The following is a 24,475-nucleotide window of genomic DNA, read 5'->3' on the forward strand; positions in this document are numbered from 1 at the left end:
GGCCGGGCAGTAAACCAGACTGCCCTTGGTCGTGTCCACCAGGGCTGGCTCTAAGGATGGTGCAGCCTCAGTGGCTGGGAACTTGGGGGCCGGCCTGACTTGGGGCAGGGACCAGCCAGGGGCCTGAGATCAGCGGTCAGAAGCCACAGCCCAGAAGCATGAGGCCTGCCAAGGGAGGGAGACGGGTACTCGAGTCTGGCCTGTGGACTAGGTCAGCTCAGGGACGCCCGTGGCATGAAGGCCTCCGAGGGCAGCCAAGGGGCTTGGGAAGGGCAGGCTGTGCCCAGGCAAGTGACCAGCAGGGGAGACCCAGCGGGGCCACTCGTGGGGCTGATCCCAGGGCAGAGGAAGCTCCAGGGCCCAAGTCCCTGAGCGGGTGTTGACCTGTTGGTGGTGGCAGGGGCGATGGCAGGAGTATCTGGGGTCTCCCCAGCAGCCCTGCTGGTTCCAGTCTGCTCTGCTGGACGCAGCCCTGAAGGTGCGCCTGGGGGCGCTGAGCCCGGAACAGCCAGCCTGGTCAGTCCTCTGAGTCCTGGCATCCTCAGTGCCAGCGGGAATGCTGCAGCCATCTTCCCAGGTGCGGCCATGCCTGGCCTCTGCCCTGCCTGGGCCCCCCTTTTCACTGTTTCTCTGGACTGGGGGCCACACCTAGCAGTGCTCAGGGCTTACTCCTGGCGAGATTTTGGGGGCCGTCTTTCTCCGCTGCTCAGCCAGCAGCAGCATTGTGGAAGCATGAGTGGGCGTCGGATGGGCTGGACTGGGCCCCGTTGTGTGTTGAGTACTGGCCACAAGTGGTCTGGGTGACCCCGCGCGAGGGCAGCGGGCCTGGATTGCAGTGTGAGGCGCCACCTTGTGGCCGATCCTGGGACTGCAGGGCCTGGGGGAGGAAATGACTCTGAGCTCTGCACCCGCACCCCTCCCCCACTGTGTATGTGTGTGCGCCCGGCCCCTGACCCTCTCCCAGCCTCACCCCTGTCCATCCCCAGGTTGGTCCGGGAGGTGACGGGGGTGAACGTGAACATGCGCGTGGGAATCCACAGCGGGCGAGTACACTGCGGTGTCCTTGGTCTCAGGAAGTGGCAGTTCGACGTCTGGTCTAACGACGTCACGCTGGCCAACCACATGGAAGCTGGAGGCAAAGCGGGGTGAGTGAGGGGGACCGCCCACCCCAGCTGGCCTCTCCCGGGGGCACGGCCTGGACACCCTGGCACGAGCTGGCGGTCGGCAGCCCTGGATGGCAGAAGCTCTGTTGCACCGCTCACATGTACCTGTGGAGTTGTGGGGAGGGGGGCGGGCCCTCCCCAGCAGATGCTCCCCCAGAGCTTGGGGAGACGGGGTGGGGAGGAGGCAGGGTGATGTCCCTGTGAGCTGGCCTGGGGACGGGGGCAAGGGGGTGGGACACCGGGCTCCGGACACGCCCCAGTGCCAGGCCTGTGGCCAGCGTGGGTCTCGGCCACCTGCGGGGCTGCTTGCAAAGTCTGTGAGACCAAGGCAGGCTCTTGGGGGCTCAAGATGGGCCCCCGGTTCCCAGTGGGCCCCCTGCTCCGTCCCGATGCTGGACAGGACGTGGCCTGTCCAGGGGCGCCCGGCTGACCGGTGTCCTCTGCCCGCCTGCCCCCAGGCGCATCCACATCACCAAGGCCACCCTCAACTACCTGAACGGGGACTACGAGGTGGAGCCGGGCTGTGGGGGCGAGCGCAACGCCTACCTCAAGGAGCACAGCATCGAGACCTTCCTCATCCTCAGCTGCACGCAGAAGCGGGTCAGACACAGCGTGGACACACATGGGCTTCCGGGGGGGGACGCTCATGGACCCTTCGTCTCTCACGGCCTCCCCAGACACAGGGGCTCCCCCAGGGTCTCTTCCACCGGCCACATCCTGCCCTCGCCCCCTCGTCTCTGTTCCAGAAACACCTGCGTTCCTCAGGCTCTTGTGGGGCCTCTGGAACAGTCCTGGGGGTTCCTGGGGGTTCCAGAGGCTTCCACAGACAGAGAGGGAGGAGAAGGAGGAAGGGGAAGAGAGAAGGAGTGGGAAGAGAGGAGAGGGGAGGAGAGGAGAGAGGAGGTGAGGGAGGAGGTGAGAGAGCTTCTTGGCAAAAGCAAGGGGTGCGGCGGAGCAAAGGACTCTGGGCCACAGGGAAGCTCAGACGGGAGACCCCCACGGAAAGGCAGCTTCACCCGGGAGAGGCGAAGCTCACTCCCCTCAGGAGGGAGCACGACACCATTAAAAATAGCGCCCTGAGGCCTGCTAATAATTCAGTTTTATATTTTGGCAAGTGTGGGCTGAGACAAAGAGGGAGAAGAAAGGGACCAGGAAGGGAAAGAGGTTGAGGGAAGAAAGTGCAGAGGAGGGAGGGGGCTGCCCAGGGGCACAGGGGCAGGGTGTGGGCCGCAGGGGCTCTCAGACACCCCGAGACCTCTCATGCCCTTCGGAGCTCTGGGGCTGACAGGGTCAGAAGCAAGTGAGCGCCCTCCTCCGTCTCCTCTCTCCTCACCTCCTCTCTCCTCTCTCATCTCCTCTCTCCCTCACCTCCTCTCTCCTCTTCTCTCTCTCACCTTCTCTCCTCCCTTCCTCTCTCCTCACCTCCTCTCTCCTCCTCTTCTCCTCTCTCCTCTCCTCTCTCACCTCTTCTCTCACCTCCAAGCTCAAGGCACACATGAACAAGAAGACCTGGTCAGAGTACCTCAGGGGGCAGCTGAGTACCCCCAGGAGACTCTCGGGCTGGGTGCCTCCCCCGAGGCCACCCTGGGCCACTGGTCCTGCTTAGGGCCCCAGGGGAAGCTCCGCCAGGTCAGGCAGACGCAGGAGGAGGGACAGGGGAGACAGGGCCGCCTGAGGAGGCGGATCTTTCAGCAATTGCCTGTGCTCTGACTAGAATGTGACTACGGCTGGGGGAAGGAGGCCGGCGGCACCCTCCTGCCTGTCAGGCTGAGGCCCGCCGTCCCCCACCTGTCGGGGTCTCTTGGTGACCTGGAAAGATGGCACGGAGGCAGAGATGCCTTAGCCCCCCAAGCGGCACCCCTCTGCACCCCCTGACCTGCCAGTTCCCTTCTCGGACTCAGGAAGTCTCCCCAAGGCCCCCTCCGTCCCCGTCTCTTAGACCGTGCGGGCGGCAGGCAGCAGGCCGCGGAGGGCACTGTGTTTGTGCGTGAGCCCCAGGCCTGCCGCAGGCTGCTCCCTGCCAGCCCCTCCCCGTCGCCTCGGTCTGGCGTGACTCCTTGGGCCAGGTGGAGAGAGACGGGCATGGAGGCCCTCTCCTCCCAGCGTACCGGGCTCTGCTGTACAGGGGGCCTGAGCACCCCGCCTGCCCATATGGCCAGCCCGGGCCTCTCGCACTGGTGCCCTGCCAGGCCAGGCATGGGGGCTGGGGGTATTTAGGGGCCTCGGGGCGAGCACTTGCATCTGCGCGAGCCTCTGGGTGCCGGGCAGGCAGTTGGGCTCCCGGGCCGATGCTTCCCCGTTGCTGCCCCAGAAAGAAGAGAAGGCCATGATTGCCAAGATGAATCGCCAGAGAACCAACTCCATCGGGCACAACCCGCCGCCCTGGGGGGCCGAGCGCCCCTTCTACAACCACCTAGGCGGCAACCAGGTGTCCAAGGAGATGAAGCGCATGGTGAGTGGCAGCTGCGGCCTGCAGGGGGCGCTGCGGCGGAGAGGGGAGGGAAGGAACCCAGACAGTCTCAGAAGGGGGCACGCAGTGGGGACTCCCCTTAGCTGGGGGCTCGCCGGGACCACCCCCGGCCCCTAGAGATGGCCCATGCAATGCCCTCCCCGCTACTGGCTGGTGCCGCTCCCTCTGTCGCCCACGCTGGCCTCTCCCAGACTCTGGGTGGCCACTGTGGGTTTGGCACCCAGCCAGGGGCCTTCCTCTCGCACCCCTGACCCATGCAGGGAACTCAGAACCATCCCAGCCCTGGTGCCTCACCTCCTGGGTCCAGTCTCTTAATGCCAGCACAGCCTTGCAGGTGACCCAAGTCTGGAGGATCGTTAGGGGGACTCGTATGCTCAGTGTATGTTGGTTTGTGTGTATGTATGTGAACATATATGTCTGTCCTGGTGTACGCCGCATGTATCTGTGCACCCGTGTATGTGTGTGTCCACCTGTTTGTGACCTACAGGGGTCAACAGGGTGCGCCCCCTTGTTTCCGTCTGAGTGAAGTGACACACTTGCCAGGAGCCCCACCAGCCCAGGACTAAGGGCACCAGGGGATGTGACCCGGCGGAGGTGTGGGGGCAGAGCTTAGGCAGAGAGCAGATGGTGGGTGAGGAGACAGAGTGCGGAGCCTGCCCCGTCGGGGGGTCTGGCTGCGGGTGAGGCAGAGGCAGAGCGGGGGCAGCTCCGGATGCCCCATCCTAACTCCTGTCTCACACTCTTCTCTCCCTCCCCCTCCTCAGGGCTTCGAAGACCCCAAGGACAAGTGAGTAATGTGCCGTGCTTGGTTCCTGCCACCCCAGCCTGGGGGTGGGGGGCACCACTGCACCCCTGTCCCAGCTCATGCTGAGTGCCCACAGTGCAGAGGTCTGGCACACACACGCACGACACATACACACACACAGAGCATATACACATACATACACCCACACACATGTGCACACGTACACACGTATACGTACATATACATGTATACATGACTGAAGCGATAGAACAGTGGCAGGGCGTTTGCCTTGTATGCGGCTGACACAGCTGACCCGGTCGACCCGGGTTCGATTCCTCTGCCCCTCTCGGAGAGCCCGGCAAGCTACCAAGAGTATCTCGCCCGCACGGCAGAGCCTGGCAAGCTCCCCGTGGTGTATTTGATACGCCAAACACAATGGAGACGTTACTGGGCCCGCTCGAGCAAATGGATGAACAACGGGAGGACAGGACAGGACAGGACACATGCACACACACACATATACCCACATATGCATATACATACATGTCCACACATACACATATGCATACACATACACACACGTATACATACACACATACACACATGTACACATGCATACACACATGCATGCACACACAGCACACACAAGTGCACGTACACCTCCACACATGTGCGCACCTCCACGTGTGTGCATGCTCACGTGAGCGTGTGCATGCATGCCCATGAGCACAGCTCTCAGGAAGAGCAGAGCTCACCCGTGTCGCCCCAGTGATCCTTGTCCCGGACCAGCATCATGCCCCAGTCCCAGCCTTGCTTCAGGCCATGCACGGCTGGAGCATGAGGAGTGGAGTCTGCTCACCTCGGGGACACACAGGCCTCGGCGGTCACTCCTGTCTGCTGTGAGACCAACAGGACACAGGCAGAGACACGCCGGGCTCTCCACGAGGCGCCCCTCACTTTCCTCTAAGAGCGAGGCTGGGTTTCCGGCCTGTGTGTGCCAGCCCCCACGCCACCCACCTCTGGGCGCTGGGCCCTCCCGTGGCACCCCTGGGGATCCGTCAGCCTGCACCCACTCCTCTCGCCCCCAGGAACGCTCAGGAAAGTGCAAACCCTGAGGATGAAGTGGACGAGTTCCTGGGCCGCGCCATCGACGCCCGGAGCATCGACAGGCTGCGCTCGGAGCACGTACGCAAGTTCCTGCTGACCTTCAGGGAGCCTGACCTAGAGAAGAAGGTACCGCCCGGGCATGGCGCAGGCCAGGGTGGGTGTCAGGCCGAAGCAACAGTCCCGGGAGCCGGGGTTGGAGGGGCTCCGAGGCTGGCCGGGTCCACCTCACTCCGCTCCTGCGGGTCGTCTGCTCCCCTCAGCTCAGGGGCAGCTCCCCCTGTCTGTGTGAGAGGCACCAAGGTCCGGGTGTCCACATCTGGCCACTGTGGCCGTGGGTGGCATCACCCTCCTGCCCGCGGCACTGTGGGCACCTCTGTGTGGTAGAGTGGGGGGGTGCTCTTTTCCACTTCTGAGGTGGGTAGTGGAGAGCGCTAAAACTCACATTGGGCCCCGCCCTGGCCAGCGTCCTCCATGCCAGCTGTCCGGCATGCAGGGCACTAGCTGCTGCCGGGGCCAGGCCAGGTGGTCGTAACCACCCGGCGAGGGGGCAGAAGAGCTGGGCCCAGGGTCAGGGGCGGGGTCTCAGCAGGACCCCCGTCCCCAGTGTCCGTGTCTGTCAGAGGTGAAGGCAGGAGGGTGAGGTGGAGGGAAGGGAGCAGACTCTGAGCCACGGAGACTGCACCCAGCCCATGGGCCAAGCCAAGGGCCCACCTCGGTCCCTGTGAGCTGCCGGGTCATGGAGGCAGCTGGGGCCGGTGACCACGGCTGGGCCAGGAGCTCTGGGAGCACCCACCCCCCCCAATTCCACGCCACTGGGAGCCTGCAGAGGCGTGCCCTGGCCGGGACAGTGCAGGGCCTCTCACCTGAGCTGTACTTCCAAGCCTCGGGCAAGTGCCGGCTCAGCCCGGCCCTCACAGCCGCGTCTCTCGCGTGCTCTGGACTGCTGCTGGCTCGGGGGGACAGAGCAGCCGCTGTGCTCGGCCCCTCTCACCCCGCCTTTCCCTCAGTACTCCAAGCAGGTGGATGACCGATTCGGTGCCTACGTGGCGTGCGCCTCGCTCGTCTTCCTCTTCATCTGCTTCGTCCAGATCACCATTGTGCCACAGTAAGTCACTGTGCGGCTCTGCAGGCCCCGGCACGGGCAGGGGGCTGTGGGGGGCAGAGCCCGGGCACTGACAGGGTGGGGGGCTGTGGGGAGCAGGAACGAGAGTCTGGGGGTGGGGAGTGTGCCGGTGTGTCCAGGCCTCCGGGTCCTGGGAAGTCGGGCTGTGGCTCCGATGGGGAGGCCACGTTCCTCTGCTGGGCTGGGAGGTCACTGCAGCTCTTTGTTTGGGCACTTCTGACCGGTGCCCGTGGGGGACTTTCAGCTCCCCAGTGATTGGCCTTGAGGGGAAGTGGCCGGGTGCTTCCACCTCTCTGCTAACCGTCCGCGGGGAGAGCATGCTCCGAGCAGGAGGCCAGGGGCAGGGCCTGGGTAGACTGTGGCCCAATGCCCAGGCTCAGCCTGCAGCTCCCGTAATCCCTCATACCGCGAGGGACAGGCCAGCTGGATCTTACGGCGCGTCCTTCCACGCTAAGCAAACCCGGAGGGTCCTGAGTCAGTGCACAGAGCCCATTTCCCAGGGAGTGTGGCAGGGCAGGGCAGGGCAGTGGGCAGGGCCAGCGAGCCAGGGGCATTCTGAGGAGACGGATGTTGGGTAGCGTGGCCGCCAGCCCACCCTCCCGGAACTCCTTCCCCGTCCTGCAGCTCTCTCTTCATGCTGAGTTTCTACCTGACCTGTTTCCTGCTGCTCACCTCAGTGGTGTTCGTGTCTGTGATCTACTCCTGCGTGAAGGTGAGTTCAGGCCCCTTCCTCCCAGCCCCCTGCCCTTTCTGGGGCCTGCCCAGGGGGTCTGGGATCTGGAGCACATGGCGGGGTTCATGCACTTTGTTGTCAGAGCCTTGTGCCTGCCTGGCCTGACTCACCCCTGCTCAGGGCTGGCAGCAGCTCAGACTGTGGGGCTGGGGGCGTGGGCCAGCCTAGCCTTGCTTGTGTTGGTCCTTCCGTTTCTTCATTTTGGAGCGGGGGTACGGTCGTACCCAGCAGTGCACAGAGGTCACTTCTCACATGGCCCCAGGGACCCCATGTGGTGAGGGGACTGGGCCAGGTGCCGTCCGTAATCCCTGTACTGTCCCTTTGGCCCTGTGTTGGTTGTTTTATTTTGTTTTAGTTATCTTTAAGTTATACGAATGATAATGACTTTAATTATTTGGGGCTACATCTGGGCCGCAGCGATAGCACAGCGGGTGGGGCATTTGCCTTGCAAGCGGCCAACGTGGCTGATCCGAGTTCGACTCCTCCGCCCTCTCGGAGAGCCCGGCAAGCTACCGAGAGTATCTCGCCCGCACAGCAGAGCCTGGCAAGCTCCCCGTGACGTATTCAATATGCCAAACACAGTAACAACAAAGTCTCCAATGGAGACGTTACTGGGCCCGCTCGAGCAAATCGATGATCAACGGGAGGACAGTGACAGGACAGTGGGGCCACACCCGGTGGTGCTCAGGGCTTCCTCCGGCTTCGTGCTCAGGGACCACTCCTGGAAGTTCGGGGCACCATAGGTGATGCCGGGCATTGGAGCCAGAGCCTCGCCCCCTGCACCGGCGCCCTCTCTCCTGCGCCGTGTTGACACTTTCGTCAGCCTTTGTGAAGCTTTGGGTTGGAGGTGCTGCTGCTACTTCCCATGGACCCATCCATGTCGGCAGGGAGCAGAGGAAAGCCCTGCATGTTGCTGGGCCCTGCAGTCGCCCTGGAGGGTGGACCCCCCACAGAGGCAGAGGGAGGCCCCGCGGGGCAAGTGCTTCCCGCGGGGCTGCAGGGTGGGTATCGCCTTGCTCCCTCCCCAGCCCCTCTGGCCTGCTGTAGATGTCTCCACGGTCCCATTCGCCTGGGCGCCAAGCCTTCCCCTCCTCCGCGGGCCTCAGGACTCCCTGAGGAGGCCAGCCTGGCTCCAGAAAGCTCTGACCCCTGCCCCCCCCCCGGGCTCCCCAGAGACCTGCAGCTCTGCAGAGAAGCAGTGCCCTTCATGCAGTCTGCTGGTGCTCATGAAGAGCATGGGCAGAGCGAGATGAGTCAGAGGGAGAGAGGGCCAGACACGGAGCGACCACGCTCGTCTGCAGGATGTAGAGGACGTAGTGGGTAATGATGTCCACAGGCAAGAGCCGGGAAGATGGAGGAGTGGTCCCGAGTGGGCCTTGCCGCGATGGGGCGGGTAGGTTGGGGGAGGTGGGACCGCTCTGACAGTGATGGTGGGAAGTATCCCGCAGGACAAGAACCGGGTGTGGAGAGGAGGTAGAGGGGAACAGTGCCCGTTCAGGAATGTATTGCAAACCCCAGTGCCTGAAAGGAAAAAAAGGAATAAATGTGGGGCTGGAGCGAGAGCACAGCGGTTAGGGCATTTGCCTTGTACGCAGCCAACCCGAGTTCAATTCCCAGCATCCCATATAGTCTCCTGAGGACGGCCAGGAGTAACTCCTGAGTGCAGAGCCAGGAGCAACCCCTGTGCATTGCCGGGTGTGACCCAACAAGCAAAAAAAAGCAAAAAAATTAAGAATAAACGTGTCTGCTGTAGAAGCCGGCTAGGGGCAGGAGGGAAACTGGGGTGGTGAGGGAACGGGTGCTCGGACGCGGTGCAACTGGAACTCAATCACGATCAACTGCGCATCTCATGGCGATTCAGTGACGACTCTTAGAAAGGAATAAGCTGGGCCGTCGTGGCGGCTGCTCCATGCACGGCGAGCACAGTGTCCCCGGCACAACCTCCCAGGCTCTGCGTGCACCTGTCCCTGCCCTGTGCTTGCTGATGCACCTGCTCGTCTGCCTGGCGGACTCCTGTCTAAGGAGGGGGGTCCCTGGGGACAGAGGAGGTCTCCTGCCTCCTCTCAGCCACCCCGGGCACCCGGGGAAATCCCTGGGGCGGTTTCAGACTGGCAGTCTGTGGTGAACACCTGCACGGCACAGAGCTGGGGTCTCGGACCACACCCCCAGACCCACTTGTTCTCCACCGTGTGGTGATGGTCCTCGCACCCCGGGGACCCAGCCATGGCTCCCAGGTTGGAGCGAGGAATTGCTCTTTGTGGGAAAGGAAAGTCAGGCCTAAATCTTGCCCAGGCTTACCGAGTCTGCCGCCTTCCCTCTCAGAAAAGGATTTTTAGGGAGAGACAATGAAGTAAGTAGTTTGTGTGGAAATAGGGGTGGGGTGGGGGGAGAGGAACCTGTGTTCAGGAGAGAACTCGCGAGATACTACAACAGGTAGGGTGCTCGCTGTGCACGTGGCCAGCCCCAGCACCCCAGTTGGCCCCCGGTCCCCACCAGGAGTCAGGAGTCAGCCCTGAGCACCACTGCAGGTGGAGGAGGGAGGAGAGAGAGCGAGAGCGAGCGAGCGAGAGAGAGAGAGAGAGAGAGAGAGAGAGAGAGAGAGAGAGAGAGAGAACATGGACTTCTCCAGGATGGGAAAGTCCATGCACACATCCTAGTGCATCTGCAGATCTGCAGTGCATTTCCCAGCTGGAGGCTCCAAGCCGGAAAGAAGGTTAGCGTCAGGAGCAGATGCAGGCACCTCCCGAATGGGGGGGGGTACTCCTTTTCCTCTGCCAAGTTAGTTCTTTGCAGTTTTCCCAAACCGTCCCCCAAAGTCTGTTGCTAGGGCGGTTGCTGAGGGGAGGACTCGAGGTCTCTTGGCTCTTCGGGTGTGTTTCTGTGTTCTCAGCTTGGCTTTCTCCCATGCCGGCCCCTCACCCGGGATCTGTCTGCTCTCTGGACCCACCCGGGATTCTGCATCCCCAGCGCTGTGTACCCCTCTGTGGTTCCTCGTGCCTTGGCGTGGTTAGGTTCCGAGCAGTGTGTCCATTACCAGACCCTTCTGTCTACCTGTGGCAGAACCACATGGACGGGGGCCCAGCAGGAATAGATAATGCGGTGGTCGGTCCTTGCATGGCTTTTACTCATCCATGGCCAGGCGGGATTTGTAGACGGGTCGCCTCAGTGTGGATGAATCCCAACCACGTTGCGCGGTGACAGATACGAGCGCTGTGTTGTGTGGTTGCGCTTGGTGTGAGACCTTGAAAGGCAAATGCATGAAGTGGAAGGCGGAGAGGCCGTGGCGGATGAACAGGAGCCTCCGGAATGACTCAGAGAGTCTTTCTTTCTTTTTTACATTTTTGTTTGCTTGTTTGTTGGGGGAGGGGGCACCCCCAGGGATGCTCCGGGTTGCCTCTGGCTCTGCACTCAGGAATTACTCCTGGCAGTGCTCAAAGGGAGTGCTGGGAATTGAACTTGGTTGGCTACGTGCAAGGCAAACACTACTTGCTGTCCCGTCTCTCCAGCCCCTGACTCATTTTCTGCTTGCTGAGGTGAGAGGGTTGTAGAAACACTAGTCACGTGTGTAATTCATGCCTCTGAATTGCAATCCAGACTTGAGAAGTGGCAATGAATGACTGGAATTGCAGTCGAATTTATCATATACAATTTTGATTAGAACAGAGCTATACAACCATAGTTCAAAGGGCACACGAGAAGCTTGCTGAGGCCCCAAGAAATCCTGTTCATTTGCTCGTTTTGCTTTGGGGCTCTGCCCGGTGGTGCTCCGGGCTCACTACTCCTGGCAGTGCCCAGAGGGATTGATGTGATGGCAGGAACGGAACCACCAGGGTCAGCTGCATGCAAGACAGGTGCCTTAACCTCTATACCATCGTTTCTCTCTGGACATATTTTCTTTTTTAAAATTAAAACACAGAGGCAAAATCACTGTTTGTCTGAGCCACTTCATGATCTGACTCAGAGCTGAAGCAAGCCCGTTACCTGCCGCTTGTTACCCGCTAACCTGGAGTCGGCACACGTGAGCTTCGCTGATTCATTTGACTTGTGTCCTGCGATTTGCTCCTGAGTCTGGTGGGAGGGACGAGGAGGTGAGGGAGATGGGGTGGGGGGTGGAGGGGTGGCCTGGTTGCCTTCTCCCTGCATTGGCCAGCTCCACTTACTGACTGGGTGATTCCTTTTGTCCCACCATTCAAGCTGGTGAAATCACCTCTGCCTTCTGCTTTATTGGCTTCAGCTCTTTCAGCAGTCTTGTCCATCAGGCTTGTTCTCAGTTCCTCTCTCACTGCTCTCGTCCCGCGTTCCTTGTGGAGGCTGGTGGGGGACCCACCTCTGTCCCAGCACATCACCCTTCCCTCGCCCTGCAGCCCAGAGCAGAGCGCCCCCCCCCCCCCACCTATCTCTCAGGTCTGGAGGGAATCCTCCTACTGGAAAAATCTGTTCTGAAAAAGAAAGTGTTCGTTGGCTTATCAAGAGGGCATTCAAGGGGCTGGAGGGAAAGCATAACGGATAGGGCGTTTGCCTTGCATGCGGCTGACCCGGGTTCAATTCCCAGCATCCCATATGGTCCCCTGAGCACCAACAGGAGTAATTCCTGAGTGCAGAGCCAGGAGTGACCCCAAAAGGCAAAAAAAGAGGGCATTCAGGTTGGGCAAGGATCACCTCTGTCTGCTTCCAGAACATTGTCGTCATCGCCCCCAAATACTGCACGTCTGTTCGCCATCCTTCCTCCCTGACCCCCCCCAAGCCCCCAGTGCACTCTGTTTCCCAGAAAGTGCTTCTTCTCAGACGTTTTGTATCAAGATCCAAGACAATGCAGACATATATGGCCTTTGACAGTGGCTTCATTTCTGAACATATTGTCTCTGAGATTCACCCACGCTGTACCAGAGCCACCATTATATCCCTTTTATAGCCAAGTAATATTCCCTTTGTGTGAAAATGTCACGCTTCATGTGTCTTTTCTTCGTTCAGTGGGCATGTGGGTTGCCTCATCTTTTGGGCACTCAGAATAGTGCTGCGTGAACATCACTCTGAGGTTCTGTGCAGACGAGCTTCCAACCCTCGGGGTAAACTAGCAGCTCCTTCGGTGACTGGATTGAGGGGCTGCCGGTTCTGTGCACACACTCGGCTGCCTTCCATCCTACAGCCCCGCCGGGGAGTTTCTCCACATCTTCACCAGCACTTGTTCCTGTCCGGCTTTGGGTTGCAGCCGCCTGAGCAGGCGTGAAGGGCGGGTGGTGGTTTGCAGTGCCCCGACATCGCTCCTCTGGAGGGTGACTCGAGGCTTCATCATTCGGGGCTGTGCTCCGCTGTGCCATTGTACCTCCCCACTCGCTGCGAGGAAGCTTCCAGTTTCTCCATGGCCTCCTCAACCTCTTTCATTTGGGGGTGGTGGTGGTTTGGTTCGGGGACCACACTTGGCAGTACTCAGGGCTTACTCCTTCTCCTGCGCTCAGGGACCGCTACTAGGTCGTGGTGCTTGGGATGTGGTGCCTGAAGTAGAACCAGGTCAGCTCTATGCCAAGCAAGCCCCTTGCCCTCGGCTCTAGCGCTCTGCTTGTTTCTGCACAGTCTCATTTCAGTCTGATTTTAGTCCAACCTCTTAGCCCTACAGTGAGGTTCCGTGGGTCTGGTTTTTCCCCTTGTACTTTTGGTGTCCTAGCTAAGAAACCACACTCGGTGGTGGTGCTCCTGTGCTTTCTTGGGTGGTGGTTCTCACAAGTGCTCGCTGGGAGTGGGCCACACTCTTCCACTGTGGTCTCATGCATGCTTCAGCCGTGGTCTCACTGGCCACTCACGGTGCTCCCCAGGGATTTTCCTGCTGGCTGTGGTGCTCACACACCTCGGAGTGGTGCTGACCTGAGGGTCACACCATGACTGAGCAACCATGACCCGTGACCCGTGCTGGGTCCACAGTGTGTGCTCAGTGCCCTAGCGGCCCCAGGACGGCCTGTGGGAAGGCAGACGGTCACTCTGAGCCCTCTCTGGCCGCCTTCTCGCAGCCCTGTGGCTGCCCCTCTGTAGACACACAGTCGGTGGCGCTGGAGGGCGGAGGGAGAGTTGGTGAGGGAGCAGCAGACACAGGAGCCCAAGGCTGACAGGCGCACTCTGCCCTCTGCTCTGCCTGTCTCATAAGCTCGCCCCTTCTTCGGACACCAGACCCTCCACATACCCCCACCCACTGCTCCAGGAAACTTCAGAACCTTCAGAAACTTCAGCCCTGCCCTGAGTGTGACCCCCGGGCAACGCCGAATCCACTGGGGGCATCGCTGTGTCCTCTGCCTCCCTTGGTGGGTTGGGGCAGCATCTCTGGCCAGGGCCAGGGCTGGGGCCCAGTGGGGGCACCCACCTGGCAGTCATGTGCTGAACTCAGTGCCACACGGTCCTCTATATACTCCCAGGAGTGACTCAAGACTGAGGACACCCCTGCCCCCCCACTTCCCAGAGCCGTCGGTTGTGGCCCCAAATCCAAAAATAATAGTGCTCCGGAGCTGGAGAGAGCGAGTGCAGGGTGAGGGCGCTCTTGGGCACCGCCAGCCACAGTTTGGCGAGGCACCCCATCTGGTCCCCCCAGGCACTGCCAGGAGTGATCCCTGAGCACAGAGCCAGGAGGAAGCCTGGAGGAAGCACAGTTGGGGGCGGCCTCAAAAAATCCATTAAAAAGTAGCAAAAGCGTCTCTGCCTTCATCTTGCTCCTCCCCTGAGACCCCCAGGCAGACCCGCCTCGCCTGCTGTAGAATCTGGAGCCTGTGGGCTGGCCCCTGGGGGAGGCAGTCGGATGACCCCGGGTCCTGGAAGGAGCTGGGGTGGGGCGCACGTCCCTGCTCCTCGGTGCTGGGCTGGTGCCCCCGAATCCCGTCCATCTCGTCCCCCTCTCCCGGGACAGCTGTTCCCCAGCCGGCTGCAGGCCCTGTCCAGGAAGATTGTGAGGTCCAAGACGAACAGCACTCTGGTTGGGGTGTTCACCATCATCCTGGTGTTCCTGTCGGCTGTCGTCAACATGGTGGGTGCCCCCGTCCCTCCAGGGACGCCTCTCTGCGCCCGCTCTGTGCCAGGGAGGGGCCCCCGACTCCCGCCCGCCCTCCCCTTCCCCGGACAGAGGGACCGGGCCACACCTCCAGCCCGCCTCTCCTCGTCCCCTCCCGCTCCCTGCCCTGCCCGTCCCGGCGCCGGGTGGGCGATAGGGCTGACCGTACTCTTGCTGGCCCCCAGTTCATGTGCAACTCGGGTGACCTGTCCGGCTGCCTCGCCGCAGAGCGCAACATCAGCAGTGCCCAGGTCACCGCCTGCCACGTGGCGGCCGACAACTACAGCCTGGCCGACGAGCAGGGCTTGTGCGGCAGCCCCCGGCCCACCTGCAACTTCCCCGAGGTACTGGGCAGGGAGGGGTCGGGCCCCGGGGACTGCGCCCCCCCCCCCCACACTACTAGCTTGACTCCTGCTGGCTGGGTCTGGACCACACCTGGCTCAGCCACTGCCTGGTCAGCCCCAGGCAGATGAGAACTCGGGCACAGAGAAGCTAAGTGACTTGCCCAAGGTCACACAGCTAGTCAGGGGCAGTCCCAGAGCCTCTGGCTAGGTCATCTGACCCAGAGTTCCTGCTCAGAACCTCAGAGCACCCCAGTTTCTGGACCCTCAGCTTGTCAACAGCTCCCACCCTGCCCCAGGAGAGCCTGCACAAGACTGGGGAGTCCCGAGGGAGCAGTCCAGGCCACTGCTTCCACCAGGCTGTCCCGCCCACAGTACTTGGCCCCCCAGGGCTTCATCGCCCGCAGTGGCCCCCGCTGCCCACCAGGCGGGAGGGTGTGCGGTGAGGGGTGGGGCCCGAGGGAGGTGGAGGAGACGGCCGGGCCCCGCTGACCGCCGCCGGCCGCAGTACTTCACCTACAGCGTGCTGCTCAGCCTGCTGGCCTGCTCCGTGTTCCTGCACATCAGCTGCATCGGGAAACTGGCGCTCATGCTGGCCATCGAGCTCGTCTACGTGCTCATCGTGGAGGTGCCCAGCGTCACGCTCTTCGACAACGCCGACCTGCTGGTCACCGCCAACGCCATGTACGTGCCGGGGCTGTCCTGCTGCTCCCCAGTGCACCCAGGAGATGGCTTCTGGGGTCCTTTCTCTCCCTCCCGTCCCAGGGCGGGGGTGGGCCCGAGGCTGGCTGGGACCTGTCGCCACCTGCCCGCTGCCCGCCCTGTCCCTGGGCCCCCGGCAGGACTGCGGCTGAGTGGGCCCGGGCGGGGTCTGTGCCCAGGACGATTCCCATCTCCGAGACTCGCCTCGGGCCTCGGGCTCAGGCTGGCTCTTGGAGGCCGCGGCCTCCGTTCTGTCTGCCACTCGGGGAGGTGGAGGCTGCGACCCGGCTAGAGCTGGGCCTGAGCCCCAGTGACATGTGTCAAGACGTCAGGGTCCCATCTGGGCCGGGAGGCTCTGGAAGGCTGAGTTTTGTTTTTGTTTAGTGTTTTAGGGTTCGTGCTGCACCCAGCAGTACTCAGGGCTGCTCCTGGCTCTGTGCTCAGGGATCCCTCCTGGTGGGGCTCAGGGCCCCAGGTATGGTGCTGGGGGTGGAACTAGGGTCAGCCCAGGCCAGGGGAGAGCCCCCCGCTGTGCTGTCTCTCCAGTCCTGAGGGCTGAGTTTGAGCTTCAACCTTAGACACACGTTTGGCCATTTTGCCTGAACCTCATTTAAATACCTAGTAGAAATACCCACAGTGGGAAAATATAAAGTGTCTAAAGTGTCTGATGCGTAGGATTTAACTTATCCCTCCACATCACCGTCTCTCTCTCTCTCTCTCTCTCTCACACACACACACACACACACACACACACACACACACACTCACACACCCCAGAAAGTGCACAACATGTGTCAGGTCTGTGTTCCCTGAGAAAATATATCCAATTGAACCTTCCCTGGATCCAGAAAGGAGTCTCCCATCTACCCATCTGCTCAAAAGTATTCACCTATTTATTTTGGTTTTGAGGCCACACCCAGCGGTGCTCAGGGGCTACTCCTGGCTCTGCACTCAGGAATTACTCCTATGGGGAGGGACCCTATGGGGTCCCAAGATCAAACCTGGCTTGGCAGCCTGCGATGCTCCAGCCACTCAAAAATATTTATTTACTGTGCGTGTGTGTGTGTGTGTGTGTGTGTGTGTGTGTGTGTGTGTGTGTGTGTTGCCCAGGATCGAATCTGGGGCCTCACACATGTGGGACATACTCTCTCCATGCACATCCCTGGCCCCTGTTTCCTCTTTTTTCCACGGTGGAGTAAGATCCCTGGAGTGCCCATCCCACACACTCCCGTCAGTGAGATATCGTGTCTCCCTCTCCGGTCAGTGGGCATTTCAATGAGCTCCAAGTCTGGGTGGCTGCAGAGAAGACAGCTGTGCACATATCAGTTAGAATGGGTGTTTTCTTAATCCTTGAATGCCCAGAGTGGTGCCCCGAGCCCGTGGCTCTTGTTCCTCACTAGAACTGGTTTGTGATCTTTTGGGGATGTGCCTGTGTGAAGTGACACCCCATCGTGTCTGTCCCCAACAGTCAGTGATGGCAAGCAGTTACTTCCTCACGCGTGTCTGGACCATCTCTGTCTTCTTAGGAACATTTTTACGTGACCCACAGATCCCACACACTGCTTGCATGTAGTCAATCTACAGTCACACGGGCTCTTCTGCTTTGTTGGGCCTAGTGCTCGCTGGCCTTCCCGGACACTGCCGTGACTGCCGGGGTGTCAGGGCAGGGAGGGGTCCTGCTGTCAGCCCAGCTCGGGGCCAGGGAACAGCTGGGAGAGGCAGTCTGGGAGCTCGGGCTCGGGGCCCGCTGGGGGGTTTGTCGTCATGGTAACCGCAAAGGCTCCTCGGAACTGGGCTCCCTGCGAGGGTCTGGAGGGTGGGGTGCAGAGCAGGCAGAGCAGGCTAGGGGGAGGCTGTGAGCCGGGAAACAGCCCTGAATGCCCCCACGACTTCCTCCCACAGAGACTTCAGCAGCAGCAACAACAACGGGACCTCCCAGTGGTGAGTGGGCGCCTCCGGGGGCCGTCTGGGTGGGGGGCTCTTTGTGGCCTGCTGGGCAGTGAAGGAGCAGGCCCGGGTCAGTGCCTAGCCCTCAGGCCCCTTGTCACTTGCACCCGGGGCTCCTGAGAGGGGCAGCGGGTGGGGTACAAGCTCGCAGTCTGCTTTGAGGTGCTGGGTTACTTATTTGGGTATTGGGGGCCACACCCAGTGCTCTCAGCCCACTGCCCACTGCAGCTCACGGAGGGCCAGTGAGGGCAGCCACACAGTCCTGTGGCCCAAGCATGGCTTTTCAGCCCTATGACCTTCTCCCTAATGAGGATTAATGTGCCTCTCATGAGCCTTTAATGAGGATTATTTTTCATGTGTTTGTTTTTGGGTCACATCCGACCCTGCTCAGGGCTCACTCCTGGCTCTGCTGCGGCATCGCTCCTGATGGGGCTCTGGGGACTGTTTGCGGTGTCAGGAGTTGCACCCGGTTGGCTGCGTGCAGGGCCAGCACCTTGCCCTGTGCCCCGTCGCTGGCACTGTTCATTATAATGTTAGCAGAGATACAATCAGGTGATACAAGCCACCCGTTCTCGGCCGCTGCCATTTTCCGGGGAGTCCGGCTGTGCTTGCAGGTGGGGTCTTCCACACTGCCCGCTCTTGAGATACGGCAGTTGTCACTGAGGCAAGGAGGCCTTACCCAGGGTACCCAGAGATGGCCAGGGCGGCCCTAGCTTGGCTGGGTGCAAATGCCACCTGTTTGCAGGGCCACGGTCCCTGCTGCTGAGCACCGGAGCCTGGGGAGGAGATGGGGTCGTCAGAAGGGACTTTAGGAGGCTGCAGGGCTTGCCCTGAGGTGCCCGGGCCTCTGTCTCCCTCCCGTAGCCCTGAGCACGCTACCAAGGTGGCGCTGAAGGTGGTGACGCCCATCATCATCTCCGTGTTCGTGCTGGCCCTCTACCTGCACGCCCAGCAGGTGGAGTCCACCGCCCGCCTCGACTTCCTCTGGAAACTCCAGGTGGGTGTCCCACGGCTCACTAGCCCTGTCCTGGGTGAGGGGCAGCCCACTGCCTGCCCCAGGCTTCCCCCTGGAGAGGCGGGGATTGTGGTGGAGCCGGAGGCAGGGAGGGAGAACTGGAAGCCCACGGAGGACAGCTCACAGTCCATGCTGGGGGAGTGGACAGAGGTGTACGTGCGTGCAATGGGGAGGTTGGCGCAGGGGCGGAACAGGGGAGTGGACGGTGCAGAGGGTGTGCGGTCAGTGCAGGTTCGGGGGAGGTGGGCGGAGGCTGTGCGGTCAGTGCTGGACGGGAGGAGGTGGGCGGAGGGCGTGGGGTCAGTGCGGGGGGCGCTGGGGAGGCGGGCGGAGGACGTACGGTCAGTCGGGGGGTGGGGAGAGACGGGGGGAGGCGGGCGGAGGGCGTGCGGTCAGTGCGGGGCCGGGAGAGGCGGGTGGAGGGCGGGCGGTCAGTGCCGAGGCCGGGAAGTGCACGGAAGACCCTGAGCAGGGCCGGCTGGGCAGGGAAGGAGGGTCGGAGGGGTGTCAGAGACCGTCCCCAGGAGTCTCAGCTCTGGTCCTCACTGGGCACCCAGGTGGGGCTGGACTCCTGCTCAGCCCCGGCCTTGTGCCCTGCTCTGCTTGTATTCCCCAGGTGTCTAACCCCTGTGCTCTCTCTCCGGACCAAACATTTTTTTTCTTGGCATTGGGGGCCACCCCTGGTGGTGCTCAGGGCTTTCTCCTGGCTCTGCACTCAGGAATCACTCCTGATGAGCCCCGGGGACAACGTGGGGTGTCAGGGATTAACTCCAGGTCGGCTGCATGAAAGGCAAGCATCCTGGCACTAATACTCCAGCCCTCAAACGCTTATTTTTGGTTTTGTGGGGAGGAGGGAGGGGTCACACCTAGTTATATACTCAGGGGCTCTTCCTGGCTCTGTGCTCGGGTGCTGGGATTGGAGCCAGGGTCACCCCCACAGCTGCATGCAGAGCAAGTGACTCCCTGCCTGGACTGCCCTCCTGGTGGGGCCACACCCGGCGATGCCCAGGGGCCACTCCTGGCTGGCACTGCTTCCTCCGTCATATTCCCTGAGCTCGCGTAGAAAGCTTTGGAGGGACTGTGCCTGCCACAGAGGCAGGAGGAATGGGGCTGGGTGGTGAGAGGGATACTGGGAACGTTGGTGGTGGAGATGGGCACTGGTGGAGGGATGGGCACTAGAACAGTGTGTAAATGTAGCCACAAAAGTTTGTGAGTCTGTCACTGTACCTCACGGTGATCCATTAAAAAGATGAAAGTAAACAACTGAGACTAAAAAAAACAATGTGATGAGCACCTGCAATGACGATAGAGAAAGCACAAAAGCAAGGGTGGTGGAAGCGTCACTGGGAGAGGGGCAGGAAACCGAAGAGCAGCTTCGGGCCGGGCAGCGTGGGGTGGCCGGGCCCCGGGATGGACAGTCAGCCTTGTGCCCCTTCGGGCTCCCCCCGTGGGACGCTGGGCGCGGGTGGACACGGGGCTGCCGCTGCCACCCGCAGGCCACGGAGGAGAAGGAGGAGATGGAGGAGCTGCAGGCCTACAACCGGCGCCTGCTGCACAACATCCTGCCCAAGGACGTGGCCGCGCACTTCCTGGCGCGGGAGCGGCGCAACGACGAGCTCTACTACCAGTCGTGCGAGTGCGTGGCCGTCATGTTCGCCTCCATCGCCAACTTCTCCGAGTTCTACGTGGAGCTGGAGGCCAACAACGAGGGCGTGGAGTGCCTGCGGCTGCTCAACGAGATCATCGCCGACTTTGACGAGGTGGGGGGGGGGGGCTCTGAGGTTGGGGGAGGAGGCGCCAAGGCTGGGGCTGGGGAAGGAACCTGGGGGGGGGGTGTGGGCGGGGGAGCCCCCGAGGTGGGGGTGGGCGGGGGAGCCTCCGGGGTTGCGAGGGAACGTGGGGAGGGGCCTTCAAGGTCGGGGGCGTGCGGGGGCAGCCTCCGTGCTACGAGCGGGACCCCTCCCCGGCCCTCCCCGACGTGGGCGAGGCTGTCCCAGGCGCTGGCTCTGTTCCGGGGTCCTGGCAGGCTTTCCTTCCGTGGTTGGTTTGTTTGGAGGCCACACCGGGGGCTACTCCTGGCTCTGCGCTCAGGGAGCACTGCTGCTGGGCTCAGGGTCCGTGTGGGGTGGTGGGACCGAACCAGGTGGGCTGCATGCAAGGCGAGCGCCAGCCCCCGTTCCTTCGCTCCAGCCCCAACATGCTTCGTTTTCCCTTCCTTTCTTCTCCCCTTTCTTACTTTCTTTCCTTCTTTTCTCATTCCTTTCCTGTCTTCCTCCGTGGCGTACACTGCTGTTAAACAGAGACTCAGGCAGACCGTCCTTGTCTCATCCGTCCAGTGTCCCATCCCTCCGCCCAGATCCTCCCCTGCCCCTGGCCGCCTCCTGGGCAGTTTGAGCTACTGTCGTTTGGGGGTCCGGTGCTTGCCCCACTCTCGTGGTCTCTCCGCTCTGCCCCCTGAGCTTTCCAGCCCTTGGTCCTGTAGCTCAGCTTCCCCTGCTCTCCCCACTTCTCCCCTGGCACCTTTGCGTCTTGGGGGCCGCCTTTGGTGCCTTTCCTGGGTGTCACGCCTGCACCCTGCATGTGGCCCTTGTGCCTTGGCCTCCCCCTGCAACCTGGGAGACCGTGGTGCCCACGTCTGAGTGCCTGGAGCCACTCGCTGTGGTTTCTCCCCGCGGTGACCCTGAAGTTGACTCCAAGGTTGGGGCCTTGACTGCCCTGCAACTGTCCCCGCTCAGCTGCCCATCATGGGTGGACAGGGCCCCAGAGCGGCTGGCTCCCGAGATGCAGACAGGCCCCAGCTTCTCAGGCTAGATGAAGAGGCGCCAGAAGTCACCGCCTTGATGAGGGATGCACCTTCCCCCTTACTCCCGTCTCCGCCTCCTGGGTGCTCCCAGGGGCAGGCCGGGTCCTGGGGTCATATGAGTGTGGGGTTCCGGCCCGGCAGGAATGCTTGGCAGGAGCACAAGGAGGAGGGGGTGGCCTCACTGGGACTGGGCGGCGCCCAACAGCCCATGAGACTCTCGTGGCAATGAGGTGACCAGACTGACTGAAAGGGCAGTGGCCAGCTTCCAGAAGGTTCTAGAGAGGGGGGCAGTGTCTTGCTGTGCACTCAGGAGGAGGCTTCCCAGGGGTGATGGAGAAGGAAGGCGAGAAAGGGCGTGAGCCCCCAGCCCTCCTGGCGGGAGGGACCCCGAAGTGAAGCGGGTGGCCAGGGTGAGGGTGTGGCCTTGGGCTTCGCCCCGCGCGGGTGCTGCCGGCCTGCGCTGACCGGGCGAGGCTCCTCCTGCCCAGATCATCAGCGAGGACCGCTTCAAGCAGCTGGAGAAGATCAAGACCATCGGCAGCACCTACATGGCCGCCTCGGGCCTCAACGACTCCACCTACGACAAGGCGGGCAAGAGCCACATCAAGGCGCTGGCCGACTTCGCCATGAAGCTGATGGACCAGATGAAGTACATCAACGAGCACTCCTTCAACAACTTCCAGATGAAGATCGGTGAGCGCCAGCCCGCCCTGCCCGCCGCAGCCCTGCCGTGCCCCCGTCCAGCCCACCCCAGCCCATTCCATGCCCCACCCCCCGCCTGCACCCTCCCCTGTCCCCCGCACCCCAACTCATACCCCAGCCCATACTGTGCCCCACTCCACCCCATGCCCTCCCCCCAGCCAAATTCCAGCCCACACCTCACCCCAGCACCCCCCAGCCCACACCTCACCCCTGCCCTCCCCATCCCTGCCCCACCCCCACATCTCCCTGGTTTGAGCAGAGGCTGCGATCACAGGGGCTCCCTCTGGGGTCTTGGGTGTGGGTGGGTGCCTGGGGGCCTGGAGGTGTGCCTATGTGGGGGGTCTGCAAGTCCACGTTCCCTTGTGCCCTCCGGGAAGCTCGACAGGCTCTGTGGGGTGCTGTGGGTGGGAGTGTGGGGTCTCCTCGCGATCCCTCACAGCAGCTGGCAGTCCTGTTTGGCGGTGACTTCCTTAAAAGATGTCCACATTCAGTCAGTAAGAGAGAAAGCAGTACAGTGGTATTCTTCCCTATCTTCTGGTTTTGTTTTGGAGCCAGACCTGGCGGTGCACGGGGCCACTGCTGGCTGTTGCCTGGAGGTCACTCCTGGTGGTGCTGGGGGGCCCTGTGGGTGGGGGATGGAGGGGCTCCCGTGTGCAGAGCTGCTGAGAGCCTCCTTCTGGTCTTTGTATCACGGACCAGTCTTTGGTTAGGGCTCCACACAGCCGTGCTCAGGGCTTCCGCCTGGCTCTGTGCTCAGGGTTTGAGGGGCCATCTGGGGTTCCAGGGGTTGAAAGCAGGTGCCTTACCTGCGCGCCATCTCTCCTGCGCCTGCTTCCCACTTTCATACGATCCCTGCGGCTCTTGCTTGACAGTTTCCTGAGGGTGAAAGGGGCGTTTTCCATGTTGCTTGTTGCAACTTCTTTGGTGAAGTGTCTGTTTAGCTTTTCCTTCTTTGCCTCCTTCCTTCGTCCCTTCCTTCATTCCTTCCTTCGTTCGTTCGTTCCTTCCTTCTTTTTTGTGGAGTCATCTGAGGTTTTGTTGTTGCTGAGTTTTGGGGTATTTTCATATTCTGGTATTAGACCCTCCTGGACACACACACATTTTCTCCCACGCAGAGGGATCTCTTGATTTTCCTGGAAGTTTGCGACACTGCAAAAGTCTTGTTGACTCATGGAGTCCCAGTTACTTATTTTTGTGATTGAAGCTCAGTTCTCACAAGGTCCCTGCAGTATTGTGGGTGTCTTGCCTGTCTTTCCCCTCAACATGTTTAGGGGTTCTGGTCTTAGAGCCGTCATGCGTTTAGTCTGATCCCTCTTGGCTTATTTTTTGCATATGGTATGAGGTAGTTATTCAGTTACCTCCTTCTGTGCGTGTCACCGGTCCCTGGCACCTGTTGCTGAGAGACTTTCCCATCCCCAGGGAGGCTCTTGGCTGCATTGTTGAGGATGAAGCGGCTGCATGCACGCACGTTTCTTCTGGTTCTCCCTGGGGTCCCTTCACCTGCGAGTCTGATTTTGTTCCAGTATTGTATACGGCTTGAAATCAGGGAACATAAAGCACCCACCTTTTTTCTCAGGACGACGTTGACTATCCTGGTTCTCATGTGGATCCATCCAAATTTCATTGACCTTTTCTAGTTCCTTGAAGAAGCCCCCTGGAATTCTGACAGTGACTGCAATGAAACTACATCGCTCCTAGTAGAGCTTACAGTGTTAAATGCTTCTGATTGATTAGCTCAGAATCTCTTTCTAATTATCTGTCTTCTATTATTTCTTTCAACACCTCTTCTGGTTTTTCATTGTACTGGGCTGTCATCGCTTTCATTAAGTTTAAGTACTTAATTCGTTCAGAAGCGGTTGCAAATAGGATAATTTTCTTTCCTTCCTCGTCTGTTCCATCACTTGTGTATAGAAATGCAACCAGCTTTTGTATATTGATTTTATAGTCTGCATCTGTATTATAGTGGTCTATTGTTTCTAGTATCTTTTTAGTGGGATCTCTCAGGCGTCCTGTGCATCATCACATCATCTGCAAATACTGACAGTTTTATTTCTTTCTCAATTTAAATTCTTTCCTTTTCTTTTTCACATGTCGATTCTTCTTTTAAAGTTTTCAAAACATGGGACTAGAGAGATTGCACAGGAGGGTAGCACCTGCCTTGCGTGTGGCTAAAATGACTCCCTTGGTTCAAATGCCCTCACCACATATGGCCATTAGCACCTCTGACGTCCCTCCTGGGCACAGCCTGGAATAGCTCCTGGACATGGCCCAAATCCCAAAACATAAAAATTAATTTCTTCGTATAAGTCACTTAGTATGTTAGGAGAGCACACTTTTAAGAGTTATTATCTCATTGTTTGCAATGTTACAAAAAAGGAGGAAGAAAAGGGGGCAGGGTGATAGGACAGTGGACAGGGTGCTTGCCTTGTAGTCAGCTGACCCAGGTTCGATTCCCAGCACCCCATATGCTGCCCCTGAGCACTGCCAGGAGTGACCCTGAGCAAAAAGCCCCAAGCTTCACTTGCTGGGTGTGACCCAAAAAACCAAACCAACGGCAAGGGAGGTGGATGACCCAAGACACACATAAAAACTATTAA

The 24,475-nt window shown here is 60.7% G+C and overlaps 1 protein-coding gene across 1 annotated transcript in view; it reads left to right on the top strand.

Moving 5' to 3' along the window:
- Window positions 1-24,475, top strand: part of ADCY5 (adenylate cyclase 5) — a 141,734-nt gene that overhangs the window by 112,555 nt on the left and 4,704 nt on the right. The window contains exons 6-19 of the mRNA XM_056126490.1: window positions 987-1,145; window positions 1,622-1,763; window positions 3,475-3,615; window positions 4,398-4,420; window positions 5,467-5,611; window positions 6,493-6,590; window positions 7,233-7,320; window positions 14,228-14,344; window positions 14,554-14,712; window positions 15,218-15,393; window positions 17,314-17,352; window positions 18,223-18,355; window positions 19,870-20,133; window positions 21,665-21,869. Coding sequence (XP_055982465.1) covers window positions 987-1,145; window positions 1,622-1,763; window positions 3,475-3,615; window positions 4,398-4,420; window positions 5,467-5,611; window positions 6,493-6,590; window positions 7,233-7,320; window positions 14,228-14,344; window positions 14,554-14,712; window positions 15,218-15,393; window positions 17,314-17,352; window positions 18,223-18,355; window positions 19,870-20,133; window positions 21,665-21,869 — 1,889 coding nt within the window. The remainder of the gene's footprint in view (window positions 1-986; window positions 1,146-1,621; window positions 1,764-3,474; window positions 3,616-4,397; window positions 4,421-5,466; window positions 5,612-6,492; window positions 6,591-7,232; window positions 7,321-14,227; window positions 14,345-14,553; window positions 14,713-15,217; window positions 15,394-17,313; window positions 17,353-18,222; window positions 18,356-19,869; window positions 20,134-21,664; window positions 21,870-24,475) is intronic.

Source organism: Sorex fumeus, unplaced genomic scaffold (genome assembly GCF_029834395.1).
Source record: "Sorex fumeus unplaced genomic scaffold, SorFum_2.1 ptg000063l, whole genome shotgun sequence".
Classification (NCBI taxonomy): domain Eukaryota; kingdom Metazoa; phylum Chordata; class Mammalia; order Eulipotyphla; family Soricidae; genus Sorex; species Sorex fumeus.